The sequence below is a fragment of the Carcharhinus amblyrhynchos genome, chromosome 10 (assembly GCF_965287045.1).
Source record: "Carcharhinus amblyrhynchos chromosome 10, sCarAmb.v2.hapA, whole genome shotgun sequence".
NCBI lineage: Eukaryota > Metazoa > Chordata > Chondrichthyes > Carcharhiniformes > Carcharhinidae > Carcharhinus > Carcharhinus amblyrhynchos.
In genome coordinates this window covers 47,252,638-47,278,211 of record NC_137333.1, presented here as the reverse complement: position 1 = coordinate 47,278,211, position 25,574 = coordinate 47,252,638, and the positions used below count along the sequence as shown (strand labels likewise).

The window sequence follows — 25,574 nt, the reverse complement described above, 5'->3', positions numbered from 1 at the left end:
TATTACCCTCTATACCCATCTTACCCATATAACTGTCGAAATGCTTTTTAAAGGATAAAATTATAACTGCCTCCATTATTATCTCTGGCAGCTTGTTCTAGACATTTACCACCCTCTGTGTGAAAAAATTGCCCCTCTGGACAATCTGTATCTCTCCCCTCTCACCTTAAACCTATGCCCTCTAATTTTAGACTCCCCTACCTTTGGGAAAAGATATTGATTATCTAGCTGATCTATGCCCCTTATTATTCTATAGGCCTCTATAAGATCACACCTCAGCCTCCTACGCTCCAGAGAAAAAATGTTCCAGTCTATCTAGCCTCTCATAACTCAAACTATCAAGTCCCGATAGCATCCTAGTAAATCTCTTCTGCACTCTTTCTAGTTTAATAATATCCTTTCTATAATAGAACTGTACGCAGTACTCCAAGTGTGGCCTTACCAACGTTTTGTACAACTTCAACAAGACATCCCAACTCTTGTATTCAATGTTCTGACCAATGAAACCAAGCATGCTGAATGCCTTCTTTACCACTCTGTCTAGGTGTGACTCTACTTTCAAGGAGCTATGAACATGAACCCCTAGATCTCCTTGTTTTGTAGCTCTCCTTAACGCCCTACCATTAACTGATTAAGTCCTGCCCTGATTCAATCTATCAAAATGCATCACCTCGCATTTGTCTAAATTAAACTCCATCTGCTGTTTGTCAGCCCACTGGCCCAATTGATCAAGATCCCGTTGCAGTCCAAGATCACTTTCTTCACTATCCATTATGCCACCAATCTTGGTGTCATCTACAAACTTACTAACCATGCCTTCTATATTCTCATCCAAATCATTAATATAAATGACAAATAACAGTGGAATCAGCACCTTTCCCTAAGGCACACCGCTGGTCAGAGGTTTCCAGTTTGAAACACTGGATTGGACACATCAGTCATGCCTGTTTCTCGTAGGGAATGAGGATATTTCCCACAATGCACAGGATTGGCGTCATGATCAATGTTTGCTCTCTGCACCTTCAGAGGTGTTGCCGACCCACTTATCACATCACATCTGGCCCAGTTTCTGGTGACATTGAACCTCAGAGGTCTAGCTCACAAAGGATACCACAGGATCGGGGAAAGTGAAACTATCCCTGCTGCGTTGCTGTGATATGACTCTAGTCACAAGCAAGCTGCCATCAGCCAGACAGGAGTCAGACATTCACATTCACAGTGCATAGTGTGAGAATCTATGCACTGTCCCCACTGCAAGTCTCCATCAGCCTTATGCAATGTAGAGACTGTGGTAAACTGCTCCATCCCCATGAAAGGAGCTTTATCATCAACAGAGTGTGCTGCCAGCAATCAAATGGGAGAGCAATGCTGACGTAGACCATCTGAAGATAATGGGACATCCTCACTGGATCTCCACATCAACCTCCATGAATCTAATGGCAATGTGCATGTCCCGAGCTTATCTGCCTCATCTGGACATTGCCATTACCTCATGGCCCACATCCTCTCCCTCATGGACATCCTCAGTCAGAGGAAACATGCCAGTCTTCTGTGTTCTCCTCAGGCAGTTCCATCTCCCGTTGTGGCATCAGTTTGTGCAGGATGCAGCAAGCAACCATGATGTGTGACACCCTCTGCGGATTGTGCTGCAAGGCTCCATCAGACCAGTCCAGGCACTGGCATCTCATCCCCAGCATCCCTATGGCCTGCAAGCTGCAGCATGAGCCTCATTGTAAATTACCTCAGCTGCTTTCTGTGGCCTCCACACAGACATCAACAGCCTCAGCGAGTAGCTCTTTCCCCAAGGAGCCACCCCTGCAGCAGTTGTGGAACCTGAAACATGTCAGGGATTTGAGAATGATTCAGAATGTGGGAAATGTGCACACTGACAGGGAACTGACCTCGTACCTAGAAGATTGCCTTGGTGAAGTTGCAGACCAGTGGAACATTGAGTGAGTGGAAGTCCTCACAATTCATGAAATTCACTGCTTGATACCCCAGGTATCTGAGTGCCACATGAGTGCAGTTGATGGCACTCTATACCTGTGGGTGGTGTGGTGGCATAATGGATAGCACTGCTACTCACAGCACCAGGGACCCAGCTTCGATTATCAGCTTGGGTCACTATCTATGTGGAGTTTGCATGTTCTCTGCAAGTCTGTGGTGAGCTTTCTCTGGGTGTTCCAGTTTCCTCCCACTGCCTGAAAGACATGCTGGTTATGAAAATTGACCTGAACAGAGTGTGGCAACTAGGGGAATTTCACAGTAACTTCATTGCAGTGTTAATGTAAGCCTTACTTATGACTAGTAAATAAACTTTAACTTTTTAACTTTGTGGAAAGCTAGACATCTGTGCAAAACCCATGGATTTTGCATCCTAGCTTGCCTGATCCCAGTGAACGTAGATGACATATTGTGTCCTTGTGAAGATTGTGTCCGTCACCTCCTGGGTGGACCTGTGTGCAGAGGCTTGCAATATCCTGCATAGGTTACCCTGTGGAGACCTGGCAGGAGCCATTTATGTAAAAACTGAATGTGGCTGTGGCTTTCAGTGCCAAGTCCCTGTGGCACCAAATGCTGCAGAAGCTGGCAAATGTGATCAACCTGTTTCCCTTGACATGCAAAGTCTTTGGTGACATTGGTCCTTGGTCATTTGCAGGAATGTCAGGCACTATTTGTACACCCTGGGTCTAACAAGACACCTTTGACCAATGGCTCTGAGGTTCCTCCTCTGCCTAAGGAGCAGGTTCTGCCATCCCTTCCTCAGGATTTTGCTCGTGCTTTTGGCGAGCCAGACATCTCTGTTGATGTTTTCTTCTGTCCTGTCTATGAGTTAGACAAATGATGGCCAGCACAACAGGTTCAATCTCTCCTTTGCTGTCCTCACTGCAGTATCAAAGAGAGAGATTTGACAGTAGCATTTGTCCCCTAGGGTGCACTGTTTTTCCAATCAGCATTTTGAGTTGCCTCTCAAAGGCCAGAGACTCGTGACCTGGCCACCACATTGATGGCCAGTCCTTGTTGAATGGGCATGACCCCACACCACCCTTGCTCCACATAACATAACCAACTGGTCACAGCCTTGGCCACTCTGCTGCATACCAAACTCTCACCTCAAGTGCAGGCAATGTCCAAAGCCTCACTCCAAGACCTTGTGTGCAACCCAGTCTATGGGGGGCACTTGGCACCAAGCATCAAGTGAAGAGCCCAACAACTGGAATGAGCAGCAAGATAAGCCACTGCAGGGCAAGGGCAGCGTGGAAAATCTTCAACCGAGCTCTGGAAAAAAAGAAACAATAACAGAAAGAGATGGAAAAAGTCTGATCTTTACCTGAGTGTCACAACCAGGATTAAGTTCAGAAGTGGCTGGGCAGGTTTAACAGGTACAAACCAGTATTGGACTAGCCAGAGGTCCAGCAATGAATAGGTCAGTTCCTTCCAATACACCATAGGCAGTAGTGAAGACAGTGTTATGGGCAGGCAGGAGATAAATGAAGATTCAGCAACGTGAAGAAATTATCAAAGCTTTTGACATTTACTTCAGTCTTTGGAAAAGCACAATTATCGAGGGAGGGAAATTTAATAGGTGCATCCAAAGACCAAGACAGAGCAAAGATTCTTTTATTAATGAGCTGTATAGATCATACGGAGCCTGGGAAGATGAATTAATTGTGAAGAGTTACTATCAGAATTTTTGCAGTCGCCTGTCAAACGTTATATAGATAACAAGAAAAGCAGAAAGACTTTTTTTTATTCAAGGCAAAATCTAAATCTCTTGGAGTCAACTGGTTGATACCTCCTAGTTTACAGCAAGAAAGCATTGTCATGCACCTAACCCCAAACAGAGAGAAAGGGAGGAGGGCACAGTTGCTGCTATTATTGAGTGTTTTCCTTCTGGTGGGAAAAAGCTGAAGAATGCACTGCCAAAAATGTAAAGTGCGGTTTCTGCAAGAACAGGGGCCATTTTAAATCAGTTTCCTGCCACAAACAGCTCTTCAAAAAATCAATAAAAGGAGAAATAGTCGAGATCATGTCCCATTTAAGAAATTGAAGGCATTCAAGAAGCTGAAGAAGAACCAAAAATACCATTCTTGGCAGAAATTACAAGATCAAATGGCAACTATTAGGCTGTAGATATTATGGTCAAAGGACATAAAACAAACTTCAAGTCAGACACTGGAGCAGGAATTTCCATTCTGTCAGATACAGGGAAATGTAGTAGAGATACTCCAGCTTTTTGACTATAAGACTCCATGGTGCTGGAAGACATTCAGCTGAAAGTCAAGAAACATTTAACTGCTAAACTCTAGCAATAGGAACAGAAATCATAGAAACTGTGTACATGATTCACAATCAAAAACACGCACTCCCCCAACACCTCCATCCAATTGAATGTCCATGTGCCCAATCTTCCTAAGGAGCCCACCCCATAATATTGAGTCCTTTCCTCAATCTGCTGCCCCTCAGAACCTGATTTTACTTCCTTGCCCTATCCAATAATCCTCAGCCATCATCGTAGGACCCTCACTCCTTCTCCCCCCGCCAAAAACCGGCTCCCACTCTTCCCTTTAATGCTCACCATCCTTTCTTATCAACAATTTAGCGCTCCAGGACTCATCAGTTGGCACCATGGACTTCTCCCTGTGAACCCCCTTGCCCTCTTCTCCTGCATGCCCATTCACACTTGCACACTCCCCCCCCAACACCTCCTGCCCACACTTTGCCATGTTCTTCCCCCATGTCACAACCTCTGCAGCATCTCTCACTTTTGCCTGCCACCCCCAGCCTCCCCTGCACCCACCTCAGGTGTCCATACCAACGCCATCTCTTCATTCCTCTCCTCCTCATCTAATCCACCTCCTTCACCAACCATCACTGACTGACAGCTGTCCACCTGCACTGAGAAGGTTCACCTCCTGGTCGCTCCTGCAGCAAGATGCTCAATGTGGTAGATGCTGCACCCACTCACTGCTGCGCATGGTATTTCAGAGTGTACAGTTGCTGGAGGTCTCCATCTTCTGGTCTCTCCAAGCTGACCCAGGCCTTCTTCCAGCTGAGTCCCAAAATGTCCATACCACACTTGTCCGGATGTGTTCTGAACTGGCATGATATCTTGCTGGAGGTATTGATGGTGATCAAGCATGGGGTCAATTTTAGTTGGGGCTTCACCTATATCCCATTAACAGGATGGCAGGAGTACATGTTCCCCCAGTCACTTCGCATTAGCGGGAAATCAATTGCCACATTGTCCATCCCTATCCGGCATTAAACCGTCCGCATGAGGGGCTGGAAAATTCTGCACAGCTTGTCTACATCTTCAGTGATGTAAGATCACATGTTAGCAGAACATTAAGACAGATTGTTCCATTTGGAGCCTTATGCTGAGTCGACATTGTAAATATTTATAATGTTCAATCAAAGATAGAGTTTGCCAACAACCTTTCCTCCAGCATTGTCTGTAAGCCCAGAATCACGACTACCACATCTAAGACCAAAAGCAACAAGCACAGCGTTGGCACTTGGCGCAGGTTCCAAGCTGCCACTGCCCAGTGGAAGCACAAATCAAATAATTCCTGGGCCCTGAAAGCCATAGAGAGGAACTCATATAACACGACTCTAAGCAGCTGAACATTGAAAAGTGGTATACTCTCAGACCCATTTTTACGGCCTTTAGGGCTGCAGTTTGTGCTTCAATAGGACTAACTTATGTTGGGCCACGACTATAGTTTGGGGAGAGTAATGGCTGCAGACGGCAATGAAGTTTACAAAGATAACATTGCTGTCTGCAATTAAGAAAAATGTTTCCCTGTAGCTGATGTACATGAGGCAGTGACATCAGCATTACTCCAACCATCCATTCCATTGGTCAGTAAGAAGGGAGCTCAGCCCTTCTTTGTTATGTTGCCATCAACACACCTAAATAATGACCAGGCATGATCTTCTGGTGGGACCTTCTGCTCCTGCCAATGGCACACCCCTACCACATGTTTCCCAGAAGCAGGGAGTGGAATCAGTGTGAAATCCCATTGACAGCGGCAGGACCAGAAGACCCAACTGCCAAACAATAGCGCGCTGCATCCCACCGCAGAGAAAAACACCATGGGGAAGCCAAAGAATCTCGGCAGGAGAAGAGGAAATTAAGTTGGAATGGCTATGCAACTCTGAAAAAAAGTAATGACAGCTCTAGATTTTCTTTGCAGCTTTGCACTCAGTTCCCTACAATTGGCATCAGCCTATTTGCCTCATCATCACTGATAACCAAGCTTGAATGCTTTTCAAGAACTCCATAGCTTGGGCCAATGGCCATATGTCTGCAATCACTTTGTCGCAGGGACAAGTGCTGGTAACAGGAGGGGCTGGAGTTGGAATATAACGTACACAAAAACAATGTGTGAGAGGAGTTTCAAACAAGTTCCAGAGTTAGAGAGTCACTTATTTACCATCCACTGTGCAGGATAATTATCATTCCATTTACAAAGTGAAGGTTAGCGAGTCCATATTACGAAAGTGTAATGATGAAGGCAGCAGTTCTGTTTGTTTATCTGTGCTTTCAGGTTATTGAACCTTGCTAATACTGATCCGCTACACTGCAGACAAAGGCAGTAACATTCAGCACATTAGTCACCTCCCCGCAACTGGTTCAGGTTACTGCCTTCAGCAAGTTAATCCGGCAATCAATCCCAGTCACGAGAATCTTATGATACACACTAGAGAAGAAATCAGTGTTTGAACCTCCTTGGTAGATAAACCACACATTTTAGAACATCTGCTTCAAACAACAAACAATAGAACTAGTTCATAAAAGTATAGAATAGTCTGGGGCTGCTTCCCAGGAATTGAGGGAGATTCAGTGAAATGTTTTGGGTTGTCCTCTTTTGGAAAGGATTTTGAGAAGTTCAAAATTGTCTTGTAAAAATCTTTTAAATACAAATTGCTTGCTTATTTTTCAGGAAGCTGCCATCTGTGGAAGTGCTGCTCACTTTTAAATCCTGCAGCAATTAGTTTCCTCTTGCAAACCGGCAGAGCAGATGAGGAGAAAGGAGAGCAAGAGGATGATGATTATTACAGTGACAGTTTACATGGGAACATGCACCTTTGGTTCAGCGACCATTCGGAAATAAATTGATCCTGGCTATTCCAAAGGTCTCAGCTGTGTAACTACATGGGTGGCAGAAGTCTCACTGCATTGTTCCTAAAGGCGCTGAGAAATTCAGTCTCATCATGATTGGCAATGGATAGCTCATTTAGATATGCAAGCATAAGAATTAGGAGCAGGAGAAGGCCACTCGGCCCCTCAAGCCTGCCCCTCCATTCAATAAGACACGGCTGATCTCATTGTCACCACAACACCATGTTCCCGCCTACCTCTGATAATCTTTCATCCCCCTTGTCAACCAAGAATCTACCTAGCTCAGCCTTAAAAATATTCAAGGCTCTGCTTACCTTTTGAGGAAGAGAGCTCCGGAGACTCTCAACCCTCTGAGAAAGAAAAATTCTCTTCACCTCTGTCTTCAACAAATGGCCCTTATTTTTAAACAGTAAACCTTAGTTCAAGAATAGCCCATAAGAGGGAACATCCTCTCCAATCTACCCTGTCTCAGGATTTAGACTGGAATTCTCCAGCCATTTGTTCCAGCGGGATTCTCCAGTCCTGCCAGCAGTGCACCCCATCTGTGGAGCTGGAGAATCTCGCCCTTCGTGTGGGTACAATCTACAAGTTTTGTCTGTCCTCAGAATACTCCTTATTGCTTTGAAGCAACATGCCAACAGAATGAAAACAATGTCCTTTGCATAATGACTAGTTTCCTGTGGTCACCTATGTCAGGCACCATTACAATTAGTGTTTCATATGTAGAATGAACTACACCCAATATTTGTATAATCATTATGGTGTGTTATATTCCATACCTGTAGAAACAGCAACTGCACCAATAATGATGGAGGGGAAAGACAACGTGAAGCATAAAATACCAGCAATATAAGATGTTTTTTGTGCTTGAGAAACTGACGATGCAGCAAGAACTCGCTGAAAATACACTTGCCATGGGATCCCCCCCAGACTCTGAAAGAAACAAATAAAGTTAGTAGTTTAGAATAAAACAGCTCTATGCAGGAAGTCAATTATTTAGCAATGGTTATTTCAAACACTAAAGCAAGTTAATTGCGTGATTTCACCACAATATATCAAACACAAGTTAATTACAAGTGAACAATTTTTTATCAACCTGACAGATATAACTACAAAATCTTCCTCTTCTCTGTTATAGTTTACATCTCTGAATGTTATCCCAACAAACTTTGTCACAAGCTTTTTAGTGATTTTAATTGTGGACCAAATAGAATAATTGTAATGTTTGATTGGTGAAGAGTTCTAACCATATAAAGTAGATCGTCAATCCATCGGCCAATCTGCTTCACTTCTATTTTACCAATCCATGGGCTCTGGTAAAGATCATTCACCATGGTATATCCAATGTCTGCAACTGCTGGATTTGTAATGGTGAAAGGCACACAAAGCCACTGGTCAGGGAAACAAAAGAAAATAATTGTAATTTAATCCTTTTTCACTTTAGATAACGTTGGCGACTCATAGTATATGATTCTATAATCAAGCAGTTTGAGACAGTTTATAGCAATTTAATTGCTGCAACAGTAGGGCAACAGTAGGACAACAGCAGGACAATACAATCAGGTACAATCAACAAATTGTGCTTATCAGTTTTATGAACAGTTATGATCTATTGCTGCATATCTGTGAAATTTATTGCAATTCTGTATTGAGGGGTGGCACTGTGGCCCGTGGTTTGCACTGCTGCCTCACAGCGCCAGGGACTCGGGTTTGATTCCTGGCTTTGGGCCGTTGTCTGTGCAGAGTCTGCACTTTCTTCCCGTGTCTGCATGGGTTTCCACTGGGTGGTCTGGTTTCCTCCCACAATTTGAAAGTTGTGCTAGATGGGGGCATCTGCCACGCTAAATTCTCCCTCAGTGTACCTGAACAGGTGTCGGAGTGTGACGACTAAGGGATTCTCACAATAGCTTCATTGCAGCATTAATGTAAACCTACACCAATAAATAAATTTAAAGGTGTCTTTTATATCATTATTTTTCATAAGCTTGAAATATATCTTGTCAGATTTCCTGCCTAACATGTTCCAATACTTTGTGGTGTTTTGATCTGGTATTTAATTAAATAAATGGTCAATTTATACATGGCGGAGTTTCCTTTCCTGCCCACCAGTGGGAATCGTAGTGGGTGGGACAGGACCATGTGAGGATCCATTGACCTCATGCGGGATTTTCTGGCTTTGGGGCAAGCGAGGCATTTGCTAAACATGGTTTAAGGCTCTTCCTCCTGCACTTTTCATCAGCAATCTATAGTGGACTTTTGTTGACATAGTGACTTCAAAAATCTACAAACACTGATCACTATGTCTATGAGATCATCAGGAAGTATCTAATTCACGTTGGACCATTGTGGATTGATCTGTGACGTACATCTGGTCTGTGCTCCAAAAATGTACAGCTCCTTGGCTCCTCTAAAATCCCCATCTAATCTATGTTGTACTCCTTTATAGAGGAAGTCAATTAGAGAGTTTAGTTAACAAGTTGTTTCTTTGAGTTCCAAGCTATTCCCTTGCCTGGAATGTCAAGTGGGACCCAATTGCACCCATTTGGCGGTTGGTCCACTTGATTTCATTCAGTATGTAACCTGTATTCCCCTAGACTAGGAAGCTTTCTCCCAGGCAAAAGAGCTGAAGGCACTCCTTGAAGTGATTGGTTTTGTAAGTGGTGAGTGGAAATTGCTTAAGGAATCTTGAATCAGCAGTACCTAATACAATTGGATTATCCTTTGGTGTATCCTATTGGACTATTTCTGCAGTTATAGCAGCAATTTAGCAGAACCTCTCCATGGCATTCAAGGTCACTGTATTTAAATAACCTAGAATAAGGCTCCTTCCCGGAGTTAATATTGTCATGTTTCGCTGATTCTCGAACATTCTTCTCAATTGCATTTTGCAATTGCAAAATGGAAATCTTATCAAAGATAATTATCAAATTGATTGCAAAATCATACTTCAAAGAGGATGGAAGAGAACTTGTTCTCTTATCATGACTGCAGAAAGTGAAAGATCTTCTGATAAGCCTGTTATTTTGCAAGGGGCATTACAACCAAGTCAATCCCAGAAAAATTTCAATATGTTATTTTTGTTGGAGAAAAGTGGTCACAGCAGTTTGACAGCTCATTGGCTTTTAAAGATGTATATATAGAAATTGTATTTTATGATCTATTTGATTTGCCTTATTTTAGAGCTAGGCCTTTCATGTTTTTATTATTTTTGAAAAATAAGTAGCTATGCCCCTTTGATTTGTGCAGTGATATTTATTTCCCTATGAATCTTATATAAACTAACAGTGATGATTACTTGTAAAATACACTTTGCTTTGAAAGTTCCTATAACTGTAAAATTGTGTCATATTCTAATAACATGAGAACATTTACAATATTTCTTTCTGAACTTTTCTAATATATGTAAAATAGTCTGAGATTATTGGAGAATAGTAAAATGGATGAAACTGGGGAAAGGAGCAAATCAGATTAAAATCTTGCTAGAAAGGTGGAAACAAAGCAGATGATGAAACTTAAAAATCTAATGATAATATGAAACAATTATTGATTGTTGTAAAAACCTGATCTGGTTCACTGCCGTACATTAGGGAGAGGAATCTGCCATCATGTGACTCAATGCCTACATGTGACTCAATGCAATTGACTCTTAAATGACCATTGGAATAGGCTAACAAGCTACTCAGTGCAAGGGCAATTAGCAATGAGCAATAAACACTGGCTCAGCCAGCCATGTTCACATCTCATGAATGAATAAAAAGCAGCTCAGTGGAAAATCTTCCATGAATCAATCAGCATAATTGATCTGATGAAGTTTCATAGTGCTAGGGGTTCATTCTTTCACAGGATGCTGATGTTACTGGGTAGGCCAACATTTATTGCCCATTCCTATTTGCCTGAGAGCCACCTTCTTGAACTGTTGCAGTCCATGTGGTGTAGGGATACTCAATAGCACGCTTAGGGAGTTCCAGGATTTTGACTCAGTGACAGTGAAAGAACAGCGATATATTTCCAAGTCAGGATGGTGACCCGCTTGGAGGGAAACATCTAAGCATTGGCGTTTCCATGTATCCACTATCCTTGTGCTTCTAGATAGTCAACATTGTGGGTTTGGAAGGTGTTGTTAAAGGAGCCTTGGCAGGTTGCTGCGGTGCAACTTGTAGATGGTACAAATTAGGGGGTATTTATAGAAAAGTGGGAAAACAATTCCCTTCTAAGTGAGGCTGCAGATCGCAAGCACTTATTAATTTCTCTGTTGTGCTAACTTTTGCTGTAAATGGCTTGATTTGCTCTGCACAAGCCTTGATGAATTTCTAATCTCCTCTCCAGGAATAGCCTGAAAATGCGCCATCCTTCAAGAATTTTATTAAGATTCACTATTTCTGCAGCAGCAGGGCAGATATGAGGCTTTTAATCACATTGAATCAGCTGATTTGCTTTGGATTCATGTGACCACACATAGATACCTGAAAACTGGGGAGCAATGGAATGAAATCCCTGAAACAAGTGTAACCTGAGGAAACTTGTATGGTGCTGTTGACGTGGTGACTTTTATGGATGTAGGATTCAGTGGATGCACTGAAGGGGTTACAGACACTTGGCTATAGTTATGGATGAAACCCATTTACTTATGTATGTCCAAACCTTTTATGTTGTTTGAATTGCTTTTGCCCAGGAGGAAAGGATTAATTCTGTTACAAAGATACCTCTTCAGAATTCTTAAAATCTGGTTTCATATATAGAAAAGACTTACCAGACTGACAATAATAAAAACCATTTGCATCACATCTGTATATGCCACAGAGTAGAGGCCACCCAATAATGTGTATATGATAACCACACAAGCTGACAGAATGATGGACAAATAGGTTTCAATATCCAAAATAACAGCCATCGTAGCACCTGAAATAGATATGAATCACTGATCATAAACCATGGAATTATAATCAATAATCCAGTCAACAAATACAATATGTGTATATTCAGAACACTTTTAAAAACGTACCTAATGCTGCAAGAATGGCAGCAGACCAGAATATGTCTCCTAATATAGCCGGGATAATGAGGAGGCTACTCATGCCATTACCAAATTTCACCTGGAATGGGTCCATCATGGTGACATATTGTTTGGTTCTCATTGGTTTGGCAAAGAAAAGGCCACCTGTGTCAAAAGTAAAAGCAGCTAATGTATTTATAACAGATAAACAGCTTGCAATTCTGTTTGTTTTGTTAGGATCTGCCATGACAGCATCCCCTAGTGTTAACCCCACCAGAGTTGATAGCACCCAGTGGAAGGGCCATCTTATTAGCATGACATCAGTGGTACAAATCACTATCCATAGCACTCAAACAGTAACCCCTCCTCTGCTCCAGCCTAATCTATCCAATTCTAGCCATGGTCCTTTACTTGGTTCCCTATGTAAAGGGGCTGATCTTAATAAACATTTTTAAAAGGTAGAATCACCCCCTTCAGTTGCTCAGGCTGTTGGGGCCCACTTCCTTCCTGAATATTGGTAGAGTTCAACTTGTTCAGCACTAAATCCTTGATGTCAATTGAGACAAAGCAGGAGGAATGTGTGGATGAGTTGGTCTCTGCTCCCAGCTCTGACCTTTTGCTCTCAATTGTCTTAAAAGCTGAAGGAAGTTCCAGCTTTTTCAAGACAAATAGGACATAATCCCAAACCCCCAAAATCTCATAAACCCAATGAAAGAATTTGGCGCCCTAATGTATGGTACTGCATCTATGTACATATGATAAGATTACAAGGAACTGTGCACCCAAATCTTGTGCACCCAAATCTGTTCATCAAATCTTGTGTTCCTTGTGATGCATAACATTGACTGAGACACATATTTATTTAAGCTCTGATGGTGAACCTTTGGGATTTCTTCAGTTTACCATTTCCAAGACAGTAAATCGTGAATTCTTTGCATTCAAATTTCAAGCCTGTTAGCCCGCAAGGGTTTCCCCCCCTGCCAGGAGTGATTCATGAGCGGGGTACTGGTGGTCCGAGCCTGCTGGAGGAAAGGAGGATTATGGAGGCCCCCCACCGGGCACAGGCAGTGCCAAGCGACCGGGGTCTATAGGGACGGGACCTATGGAAGGTCGTCGGTGGGGGTGGGGGTTCCTGCTGCCACTTTGCATTTGGGATCAGTGGCAGAGGGAGGGAAGGGACTGATCTAGGCTGGTCATCAGAATGGGGGCTGCTGGGGGGGTGGTGTCGGGGCTGCGGTGGGGGTTTTGGGGGGGGTTGGGATTGCTGAGGGTGGGGGGGAATAGTTGAGCCTGGCAGGGAAGTAGAGGGCTTCAGGGACATCAGGAATGGCAGGTGGAGGAAAGGGGATAGAGATGTCTGGGAACCAGTGATCTGGAGTGGAGGTTGAGGGAGGGGGGTGTTGGTCGGTGGGGCAGGGATGATGGACCGTGAGACTGGCCAACGATTGACTGATCAGAGACCAGCAGTGTGTGGCTCAGCGCTATGCTGCCGGCCTCTCCAGCAGGAATAGATCCCGCTCCCGGATTTTCAACGTGATTCTCACTGGGGCACTCTGCAGTGCGCAGAGTGTGGGAGATTCATTCTGAAAATCACTCCAAAATAATCAGTGGATGTTACTCCCATTTTTATGCGAATTTGGCACATAGAATTTTTTGGGGAGAATCCAGCCCATATCTTTTATTGTTGAAGTATCCTGATCTTCCCCCCTTGATGTTCTCGTCACATTATTCAACATCCTTAGATGCCTGGTCGTGAAACAGGAAGTGATTAATTCTCAAAGCTCCACTAATGGTCCATTTCTATTCAACAACAGTTAAGAACAACCAAATTTCCCTCCAATTTTCCTTCCTTTCCTGTGAAAAGTGCTTGGTCTTCACTTGCTTATTCATAGTTATACAACTGAGATCAAGAATTTAGAAGATTGTAGGTGAAAACTTGTACCCTATTGTTCTGTGATAAAGCACATTCATGTGCCAGTGCATTGTACCACTGCATCTTCATCACTTACTTGACCACTTAATTTCTCGACTAGAATGTCACTCACTGTGCTTTTGTTATCCAATAAGCTTTGAAAATGTTGTTTAATTGAAACCAATACAGCCTATAAACATCCTCAAAAGACTAAGTAAATTCCTTTGGTGTAATATATCTCACAATACTTTCTCCAGGAAAGCAGCTGAAAAATGATAAAGCTCACGGTTTTTACACATTTACCCTGGTTCAAGAGAGTTGCATCTTTGCTTGTATTGTTGCAGGACTAATCTCACTTGGTGCCATTTTGTGTATTAGCTCTTACCAAGAACAAGGTTCAAACAATAGGTAATGGGTGCCTGAGTCCAGCTTACTCCACGATGTGGCAGATAAACTATTTCAGCAATTCCATTGATGAAGCCGCCTCCAACCCACGTTGCTGTAAAAAATAAAGCTCAACAGTAAGATGGTTCACAGGAACTCATCGTAACTTGGTGCTGTGGTTACAATAGTCACTCCTACATTTTGCATCATTTCCAAATTAGCATATATGGGAGATGTTATGAGGGTTAAAATTGTGTTCATTTTGATGCGTTGCTTGATGATTGTGTAAAATTCCTATTTTCATAATTACAATGAAGTTGCTAACTCATTTCAAATCATTATACATCATCCCTCATATATTACAACAAAATGACACCTCAAAACTACGTCAATGACTTGAAATGCTTGGAATGTTCTGTGGCGCTATATAAATTCAACTTTTTCTTTTGGTTATGGTTCTCTCGAGAAGTTAAGCGGGGGATACACTAGGCTTGGCCATCTCCTGATGTGGTGTTTAGGAGTGGGATTTGCTTTTCTTGTACTGAATCTGATATAGTTCCTATTTTAAAGTCAATGGATGGGTGTTATATGTATCTAGAAATGGAGTTAAGTTGTGTGATCTTGACCTTGCTTTAGTACAGGTATAGCACTGGCACCTATCTGATAATAGAGAATACTGGCCAGGTCTTTCCTGTCCACAAAATGCAGAAAGATTCCAGCCTGACCAATCATCATTTTCAATGTACTCTGTCTTCAGTAAAATGTTGGAAGGAGGCATTGACAATGCTATAAGCAGCAGTTACTCGATACCCTATTCGCCAACACACAGTTTGGGTTCTGTCAGACACACTTAGCTCTAAACCTCATTACAGATGTATTATGGGGTAGCACAGTAGCACAGTGGTTAGCATTGCTGTCTCAAAGCACCAGGGACCCGGTTTGGGTTGTCTGTGCAGAGTTTGCATGTTCTCCCTGTGTCTGCATGTGTTTCCTCTCACTGTCTGAAAGGTGTGCTGGTTAGATGCATTTACCATGCTAAATTCTCCCTCAGTGTATCTAAACAGGTGTCGGAGTGTAGTGATTAGGGGATTTTCACAGTAACTTCATCGCAATGTTAATGTAAGCCTACTTGTGACAATAATAAATAAACTACTGACCAAAGAACTGGATTCTGGAGGTGTGATAGAAATAAAGAAACAACAAAGAACTCCTGACAGAGGCTGTATACCATTCACATGGATTGACATATATTCCAAAAAATCTTCATTTATTGTGGTAACAGTTTAACTTCACCATAGTGTGAGATCCATCTTCTTGGTTCACATATGTATACATTGTAAGGATTTGTGCAAGTAGGCTGCAAATTTACAATTGGTTTGAGGATGCTATGAGGTCACTCCATTTTTCTGTTTCTTCATGAACTGTTTTCCAGAAAGGTTGAACCTTGAATCTTGACCTAAGTAGATGAATGTTGCACCACTACTTGTTACACCCCTTCAGCATAATGGATGGTATAGAGGTGGGACTACGGGAATTTCTTAAGCTGTGGAACTGAAGCTGGGTGTTGGGATTGTTCAGGAGCTTGTGGAACAGTGTGAAGCATGAAAGTGCTTCTTGATTTTGGGGTTGCAGAATAATTCACAAAGGTAGGAATTGTTGACTTCATCTAGCTGTGGTATTTTATCCTTCATGGAAAGCCCACCATTACAGCAGCTACGCGTTTTCTGTCTCTAGATCTATCTCGTGCCAATGAAGCTATTATGCATGGATTTGCTATCTCCAGCCTTGACAACCACAATGTGTGTAAGATCTGCCATGCCACACTTACACTAGTGAAGGTGCAACATTGTAATTTAGTTTCACTGGACTAATTCTTGAATCTATGATCAGCTATTCTATTACAAAAGAACAAATCATTCTTCAGGATTGTGTTCCTTGAAGTCAGAAAGGAACATGGACAACTTGCACTACTTTAAGAATTCTCCTCCAGAGGGGGTTCACAAGAATGATCCCTGGAACAAAGAACTTGTCGTATGAGGAATGGTTGAGGAATCTGGGTCTGTACTCATTGGAGTTTAGAAGGATGAGAGGGGGATCTTATTGAAACTTACAGGATACTGCAAGGCCTGGATAGAGTGGATATGGAGAGAATGTTTCCATTAGTAGGAAAAACCAGAACTAGAGGGCATAACCTCACACTAAAGGAATGATCCTTTAAAACAGAGATGAGGAGGAATTTCTTCAGCCAGCGAGTGGTGAATTTGTGGAACTCTTTGCCACAGAAGGCTATGGAGACCAGATCATTGAGTGTGGTTAAAACAGAGATAGATAGGTTCTTGATTAGTAAGGGGATCAGGATTATGAAGAAAACACTGGAGAATGGGGTTGAAAACAATATCAGCCATGATTGAATGATGGAGCAGACTCAATAGGCTGAGTGGCCTAATTCTGCTGCTATGTCTTATGTTCTTATGGGCTAATTCACAAAAGACTCTGCTTCCCAACCATTATGGTCTAGACTAAAATGGACATCCAAAATACCCAAAATTGCAACATGAAAGGTCAACTAAAGCACTTACATGACCTTTTCACTCCATTTCTGAGTCGTTTTCTATTGGTGGGGTTAGGGAGGGTATTTCTGTGAGCAGGTCACCTGACCGTTCCACCTCTAATGAGACACAGCTGAGGATTCTGAGAGTTTCATCTATTCTGCAGCTTTAGGAGAACTCTTGTCAGCCAAGAGTTTGCATGAGTCATACTACAGGCCTTAAAAAAGCCACTTCCCTTAGTCAGAGAGGAAATCAGACAGAGGGACAACTGTTTGCATTTAGCCACATGTTCTATTTTTCTACAGAAGGTTCCCCTCAGCCTTCACCACACCAATGGGGCAGCATGCCATCTATGCCAAATGGTTAGAATGTGTTCCACTGGAGAAAAATATGCCCGTCCCACATATATAAATGATCATGGAATCATAGAATCGTTACAGTGCTGAAAGAAGCCGTTTGGCCCATCGAGTGAATGAACAATAATCCCACCCAGGCCTTATCCCTGTAACCCCATGCATTTACCCTACCACTACCCCTGACACTAAGGGGCAATTTAGCCAATCAACTTAACCTGCATATCTTTGGACTGTGGGAGGAAATCAGAACACCCAGAGGAAACCCACAGAGACATGGGGAGAAGATGCAAACTCCACACAGACAGTCACTTGGGGCCGGAACTGAACCTGGATCCCTGGTGCTGTGAGGCAGCAGTACTATCCACTGTGTCAATATGTCGCCCGTGTTCACATAATTTGGGATGGGATCTGAACCTCTCCACTTGACCAGATTGCTCTGTTGCTATTCCACCAGTGGAGTGGTTAGAGTGGTCTTATGGGAATTTCAGACCCCCATATCAATCCCTGACTCCCACAGTATTTCATACAATGTGAACAAATTGATTCCCTATTAAAATGGTTTCACTGCGCTGGATGCAACATTTGCTTCAAACCTTTGGCCCGTGGCATTGCCACTTTCGTACAATATTTTCCTAGGCTGCTAGAGACAACTGTAGTGAAGGTCAGTTTTAGAGGGAATTCAGCTTTAAGTGCCATTGGACAAGATTCTTTTCTTATGTAATTATATGTGAAGTGATTAAGAGGCCTTTTAATTATCGTGAGATGAGGGGGTTCTGGATCATACTCTCCAGACTGTGTTCAGCTAAGAGACAGTGTTGGATAATTCATGTTGGGGGATAGTGTAAAAAGAATCAAACAGGAGCAGCAGAGGGAGATACAGCTCAAGCTTGACCACAGAACCCCTGCGTTCCTAGAACTGTTCAATATGGTATTGGGCAAGCATAATGTGGACAATTTCAGCCTCAAAGAGAAAGATGGTCAACTTTGTATCACTGAGGAGAAAGGGGGTGAGAGGCAAATAGACAGCTGAAGCAATGCAGAATTTTATCATCATGGTATTGATCTAAAAGTCCTGACTGCTATGTGCCTGACTGGTGATAGGTTGAGAAACATTAAAGATTGGCTAGAAAGCCTCTGGAAAGGGAACAGAATTCAATACTCAGAAGGGGGGTGTATTTGGCACCATGCAGGTGGCAGGAAGAGTGCATACTCAGCTCTGAGCAGGGCTTTGACAAGCATCAGCATCCCTTGGCATTGTGGGGGCGGAAGAGCAAAGGGCAAGGCTGTCAAGGGCACAAAAGCAAGCCACTGGGCTTCTGAAGATGCAGTTCTGGAGCCTGGGTCAGTTGGGTGGCGCCATGCTGCACATCTCCTGCAAGGGTTCCAGTCACTGTGGTAATCTGCTGCATTCTCCATAACATGGCCCCATAGAGTGGGGTGGACCTGCAGATCAGTGAGGCCCTGGAAGGAGACAGCTCATTGCTGAAGCAGCAGAAGTAGGAAGTGAGTGAGGAGGAGGAACTGGAGATAGAAGGGGGTGATGCTGAACATGGAGAAGTCTGTACTGTAGGACAAGTTTGCCTCCTCCTGTCACCCTCCAGGAAGAGAATCTGCTTCCTCTCTCTCACAGCTTCCTACATGAGATCCAGGTTAGCATTGATGAACTATATGGGACATCCCTTCCACAGCTGCCAGGTTTCTGACTCCCTGGGATACTTTGCTTCCCGCCAGTGCAGTGGGAAGGCTTTGACACAAACCGCAAATCTCTTCCTTAGGGCACCAGCAACCTCAGTGATGGTTATTATGGGATGTCAAAGTGTATCTCCACCTCCATTCTAGTCCCCATTGGCCCTCAGTGACCAGGACACCTGGGTGCTATATTAATTGAGACTTTCCAGGGAATAATCTGAACTTTAATCACTTCCCCATTGGAGGCCAGCTCCAATCCAAAAAATTCTAGCTGCTGTTTCTGAATTTGGTAAAACAAAAATTCAGCCCAATGTTTCAGATTAATCATTTTTCAACATTGCTGATCTGATCAAAGGGCATTGGTGGGAAACATTGGCCAGAATTTTACTCTCCACCCCAGTGGGTTTTCAGCTGGTGTGGGGAGCATGAAACTGAAGGGAGGGATTCCTTCCAGGTTTCCATCTGCCCCAACCATACAGCAGCTTTAAACTGGGGTGGGTAAGGCCTCAAACAGGAAGCTTGCATTTGCCTCTTTGAGGCAGTCAAGGAAACATTTCAGACATTTCACAATGGTCTTACAAATGTTGCAAGATTTTTCTAAAGGTTGTCTACATAGAAATAGTTGCACTTTGAGGTTCTTCAGTATGGCTGAGAAGGATGTAATATTCACCATTTACGTTCTGTGGACCATATGGCCCGTTGGGATTCTGCTCCCCTTGAATCAGTGTGGTTGAGAGGTCTTAGCCAGTGACCATTTTCCATTGCTCCTCTGTGACAGCTCCCCCAAGCTTTAGTGTGCCCCTCAGCACATAGTCCTGGGCTTAGGATTGTGCCAGTCTACAACATTCAGTCGAGGACAAACTCCTTGTACTGGAAGACCAGCATGTTTTGGGCAGATCAAAGAGCATCTTTCACCGAGTTGATGATCCTCCAGCAGCAGTTGATATTTGTCTCAGTGTGCATTCCCGGGAACAGTTCATGGAGCACCTGCATCACAGAGTCCTGCATCACAGGATCACTCAACAAGTATCACTGCATCTCTCTCCAGTCCCTCTTTGCAAGAGCACATTCCACAAGGATTTGATTGATTAATGACTATTTAAAGGTTGCTTCCTGTCCAGCCTTAATTTTAAAACACAAGCCCCTTTCTGAGGTCAGGTGCTACCCCTTTAAGGTCCTTCCCTAACCTCTCCTCCAAAACCCTGATTGCCCCCTTCGCATCCCTCCCAGGGACACGTTAAACTTACTGGGTCTTGGGTTCCTGGCCTAGGTTCTGACTTCCCTCATTTCTTCTTCTGTCCACAGTAGCATTGTTACTGTGGGGAACAGGGAGCTGCTGGCCAGTCAGAATGGTTGACACCTCTCAAAGATGAAACTTCCTCTGAAGTGAAGGACGGAGATCCTACCTGCAGCCAATTACACTCATTCTAGTGGGAAATGACTGTGGGACACGTGGAATCTGTGGGGATGTGTTGAGCGGGTTGCAAGACCCTGCCAGCCAAAAACCTCAGGCCATTAACTCTGTTTCTGCCTTTACAGATGCTGCCTCAGTGAGCAGGTTGTTGGTCAGTAACTGCTGCTTGTTAACATTGTTGATGATCATTTCCATCACTTTGCTGATGATTGAGAGCACACTGATGGGGCATTATTGACAGGATTAGATCTGTCCTGCTTTCTTTGGACAAGACATACCTGGGTTAATGCTACGGCTATGCTAAAACAGCATAGTAAGAAGTCTGACAACACCAGGTTTTAGTCCAACCGATTTATTTGATAGTAAACTCACAAGCTTTCAAGGTTAAACTCTTCATCAGGTGAATGGAGAGTTCTGGCCTCAGACAGAGCATACAGAGCTGATTAGAATGCGAATCTTTACACCTAACCTGCTATTCAAGTCTTAAAGTGGCCGATAATGTGAGTGGAAGGAGCACTGATCACAAACCTGTGATCAGTAATCTGTAAACTGTCTGTGCTGTTATATGCTCTGTCTGAGGCCAGAACTCTCCATTCACCTGACGAAGAGTTTAACCCTGAAAGCTTGTGAGTTTACTATCAAATAAATCGGTTGGACTTAAACCTGGTGTTGTCAGACTTCTTACTGTGTTTACCCCAGTCCAATGCCGGCATTTCCACACTAAAACAGCATAGTCATGGCTAGCTCTGGACAGTAAATCTTTGGGACTACACGCAGGATTTGCTGGCAACCAAAATTTTTGCCAAATCCAACACCTTCAGCCACTTCTGGCATCACATGGAGTGAACAAATTGGCTGAAGACTGACACCTACAATGGTAGAGACCCGAGGCCGAGATGGATCACCCATCCAAAACCTCTGGTTGCAAATGGTTGGGAATGGTATTTTAGCATCTGATCTTTCACTTGCTGGACTTTGACAATGTTGAGGATGGGGAGACAGTGACATATTGATAAGGTCATTGGGCCGGAGCTAATGATCTAGAGACATGGGTCTCCAGGGCAGTTGTGTAATTTAAATGTAATTAATAAAAATCTGGAATTGAAAAGGATGCGCCAAGAGTTGATTGTCATAGAAACCCGTTTGGCTCAGAGAGGAAGGAAAGCTGCCCTCCTTACTTGGTCTGACCGACATGTGACTCCAGACAAACTGTAATGTGGTTGATGTTCTTAATTGGGATGAGCAACACATGCTGGCTTTGCCAATGTTGCTCACATCCCATGAATAAATAAAACACCATTCACAACCTAAAGTGGCAAGATTACAGGATCTTTGTTCTGATTAATTAGTTGTGGGCTTGTTTAGCTCTCTCTGCAAAGTGCTGTTTCCACTGTTGAGGCACGCACCTAGCCACATGTTGCAGCTTCACCAATTTGCCACCTCGTTTTTAGAATTGCCGAGTGTGGCTGCGGTTTCTCCAACTTCCTATAGAACACTGCCCAGCAGACAGGGAACATAGCATATTATAAACCAACTGGAATTCCTTCTATACTTATCGATTGAAATAATGGATTTGATTTTGCCCAATCCCATCATAGATTAGTCACCTTAAAAATAGACGACTAAGATCTACTCTGGCAACTTGCTGAGTTTTGTCGAATGTGACTGTATTAGACAGGGAAGTTGGACACTGCAGTTTGTTCAATCTAAGTGTTTCAAATTTGACCTTCAAACTTTTATACCTAGAAGATTATTTTTATTTGGCAGTAAAGTGGCGTTCAGCACCTTTACTTTTATAGATATATATTTACCTGTTGTTGTAAAAATCCCAACCAAGGTTCCAATGTTCCTCCCTCCAATCATGGCCACTTCACTTTTATCTCCGGAACATTTCTTCTCTTCCTGCTTTGATTTTCGAGCAGCCCAGATTCCAGTTGCAAGGACGAACACATAGAAGACAAAAACTGCCACGAGCCCAGGAACATTAACAGCCATCTTCCTCAAGAATCTTCTGGAGAGAAGGAAATGTTGTTTTCAGCCTTTTGTACATGCACTGAATTTCTCATCGGATGTACATTTGCATTTGCTAGAGAAAACTATCTTACAACTTTTAAAATGTTTTTATGGAAGATAGTCTGGTCATTTCCCATTCATTGCTAAGATGTTACATGAAATTCTCACCAGAAGAATGGGCTGCTCTTTTGTTCATCAGGCATTTTCTTAAAAATGTGCAGCCTAAGATTAAGTAACATAGTTTTAATTGGCTAACCTTAAGTGATCTCACTCAACTGTAAAAATCAGGAATGATCAGTAGCCATTTTATTCAAAGATGTGCATGTTAGGTTGATTGGCCATGATAAATTGCCCCATAGCATCAGGGGGATTAGGAAGGTAAATATGTGGGGTTGCGGGTATGGGACTTGGATGGGAGTGTTTTTGGTCCAGAGGTCGGTGGGCTGGATAACCATCTTCTGCACTGTGGGGATTCTGTGATTCTGTGTAAGGAAAATGCCTAATGAATCAGTGTGTTTTAAATCTGCCATTCCTTTGTATCAACAAGGCTAACATGAAACTGGGAAAATCTCTAATAATTCAAAATATTTCAAATTTTAACATTGAGGTATAACTATGGTCTTTCTTTGTGATAACTCAATCTTGGCAGAGTTCCAAATTAAAACTACAGTTTCAAATTGAGCTACTTCATCTAAACCTCTGGAAATATATAGATTAGTGCTGTAAGATATGTATTTGAAATACTATAATGTAATGCAAAAAAGTCAAAAGGATATTAATAATGTGTATCCAAAAAGGTAATAGCTAAGTTAATCTCTGAAAGATGAGTGCATGTTTATTGAAATGAAGGGTTGAGAAGTATTATCAAAAATGATTTATAGAGTCATTATGTAGCACATAAAGAGGTTATTCAACTGCCTGAGACTGCGTTGGTTCTCGGAAGAAGTTACCAATTAACCTCAGTTCCTGCTTTCACCACAGTTCTGCAATGTATTCCCTGCAAACTAATGACCCAATTCTCTTTTGCAAGTTACGTATGCTCTATGGGCTGTTCCCAAGGATGCACACTGAGAAAATATCAACTACGGCTGGAGGATCATCAACTCGGTGAAGGATGCTCTTTTATCTGCCCAAAACATGGTCTTCCAGTACAAGGAGTTGTCCCCAGCCTAGTGTTGCAAACTGGTGACTTCCACCACTCTTTAAACCATTGCTTTCCAGATCTTAACAGGATGCTGCACTTAAAAAGAAATTCCCCATTGCCAATTATCTTATGTTTTCTGGCTACCAACCCTCCTGCCAGTGGCAGCAATTCTTATTTACTATGTGCTAACCCTCCATAATTCTGAACACTTCCATTAAATCTCCCTTTAATTTTGTCTGCTTTAAGGAGAATAACCCCAGTTTCTCCAATCTCTACAGGTATAACTGAAGTCCCTTATCCCTGATAACATTCAAGTATTTTTCCCCTGAAACCTCTCCAAAGTTTTGACATCATTCCTGGAATGTAATTCCCTGAATTAGACCCAATGGTCTGAATTTTAATGTGCTGACAGTTGTGACTGACAAGGAATGAATGATTCCTGAGATATGGGATTTTCTGAACAATTTATTGAATTGATATAACTATATACAGATATTCAGGATGATAGATGTTGCTCAGTCTAAGCCATGAACATTCTCCTCTCGATTCTCAGTCATGTGTCTCTGACATCATTATGTAGACAGTGCTGTTTCTCCAGCCCTACACGTTAACTCTTTCAGCTTTGAATACCCTGAAAAGGTTACAAGCACTAAATGTAACAGAGCTCTCCTGTGAATTGAGTACAGCACAGAGTTCCCTGGCAAGCTGCTATGAATATGTTCTCATCCGTACACATGGACTGCACAAACAAGCTGATCAAAGGACAAGGTGGGAGGGTGAGAACCGGGTAATAGCTGCAATTGCAGGTGTCATATTTAGATGATGTAGCCATGTAAGCGTGTTTCATTAGTGATCAATCATTATAATTAGGCAAGTATATGCTGGATGTAACTGGTTAACTATATTCATGAAGTAATCAGACCTATTAGTTGTATGGATATTAACGACTTCAGAACAAATGTACACTTGTGACTGGTATAAGCAACTCATTGTAAGACAAGCAGAAATAAGTCTACCCATGCCATGTATCACTCAGGAAGTTTGTACACCACCTGGTGGAAAATAGACTTCCTCGCTACAGCGTGAATAAAAAGTTGATTTAAAACTCTGCAAACATCATTTGATCTGCTGAGGATGTGAAATGAGTTTTTCACCGCATAGCGGCGAAATTCCATATCACACCCTAATAGTATATCTCCCCCGCTCGTCTTTGTCCATATGTATTTTATACTTAGGTTTACACACTACCCCATGCCCCCTCAGGTTTCTAACTTCATAGGTCTAATTGGTCCGGAGGTTTCACAGCTCTCTCTGACCTAATCCTTGTCAGACTTGGAAGATCAGTAGACTCGCTGAGGACTTTTTTACTTTGACTTGGTTAACTTGCAGTAAGAATTGCAGCATCTAGTGCTTTGTCAAGTTGACTCTTGACATCTAGTTCATCTAAGTCTATAAGTGGATTGTGGTGTTATCTGGATCAAGTCTTGATCCTCTTTCCCTCCTGTTGTTTCTCAATTCAATGTTTTTCTCTCACAAACAGATTTTGTGAGCATTCATCCTTCTCCTTGTATTTGTTATGTTCCCTATCAATAGTTGTTGGATTGACTATGGTACCTTTTGGTGGTTTTCTCCATCTCTCTTTACTTCTTGTATGTGAACTCTTGGGTGATCCTGAATGGCTGCCTCTGTGAATAATTATTTTGGTAGGGTAGAAAGCTGTGAGGAAGGCACTTGAGCAACTGACAGGACAAGGTCATAACATCAAGCCCAGAGTGTTGGTTCTGATGAGAAAGACACCCATTGGAGGCCCAGGAGCAACTCACGCCATAGTAAGTAATGGCAGGAAGGATGGGGTTCACCAGGTTGGGATTGTGGGGTAGGTGGGTACAGGAAGGGGGATTCAGCAGCATGGAAATGGTGTGGCTCTCAATATGTCCACCTTCCCCATGATGGATCTCTATATCAAGCACTGACTGCCTTTGAAAGAGGAC

The 25,574-nt window shown here is 42.8% G+C and overlaps 1 protein-coding gene across 1 annotated transcript in view; it reads right to left on the bottom strand.

Annotated features, from left to right (window-relative positions):
• The window catches only part of LOC145349368 (high affinity choline transporter 1-like), a 28,450-nt gene extending 6,029 nt beyond the window's left edge, over positions 1-22,421 (bottom strand). The window contains exons 1-6 of the mRNA XM_080197884.1: positions 22,238-22,421; positions 14,420-14,533; positions 12,132-12,287; positions 11,880-12,028; positions 8,377-8,520; positions 7,909-8,062 (exon numbers count right to left, since the gene is read on the bottom strand). Of these exons, the coding sequence (XP_080054010.1) occupies positions 7,909-8,062; positions 8,377-8,520; positions 11,880-12,028; positions 12,132-12,287; positions 14,420-14,533; positions 22,238-22,421 (901 nt within the window). The remainder of the gene's footprint in view (positions 1-7,908; positions 8,063-8,376; positions 8,521-11,879; positions 12,029-12,131; positions 12,288-14,419; positions 14,534-22,237) is intronic.
• Between the last annotated feature and the right edge of the window lie 3,153 nt (positions 22,422-25,574).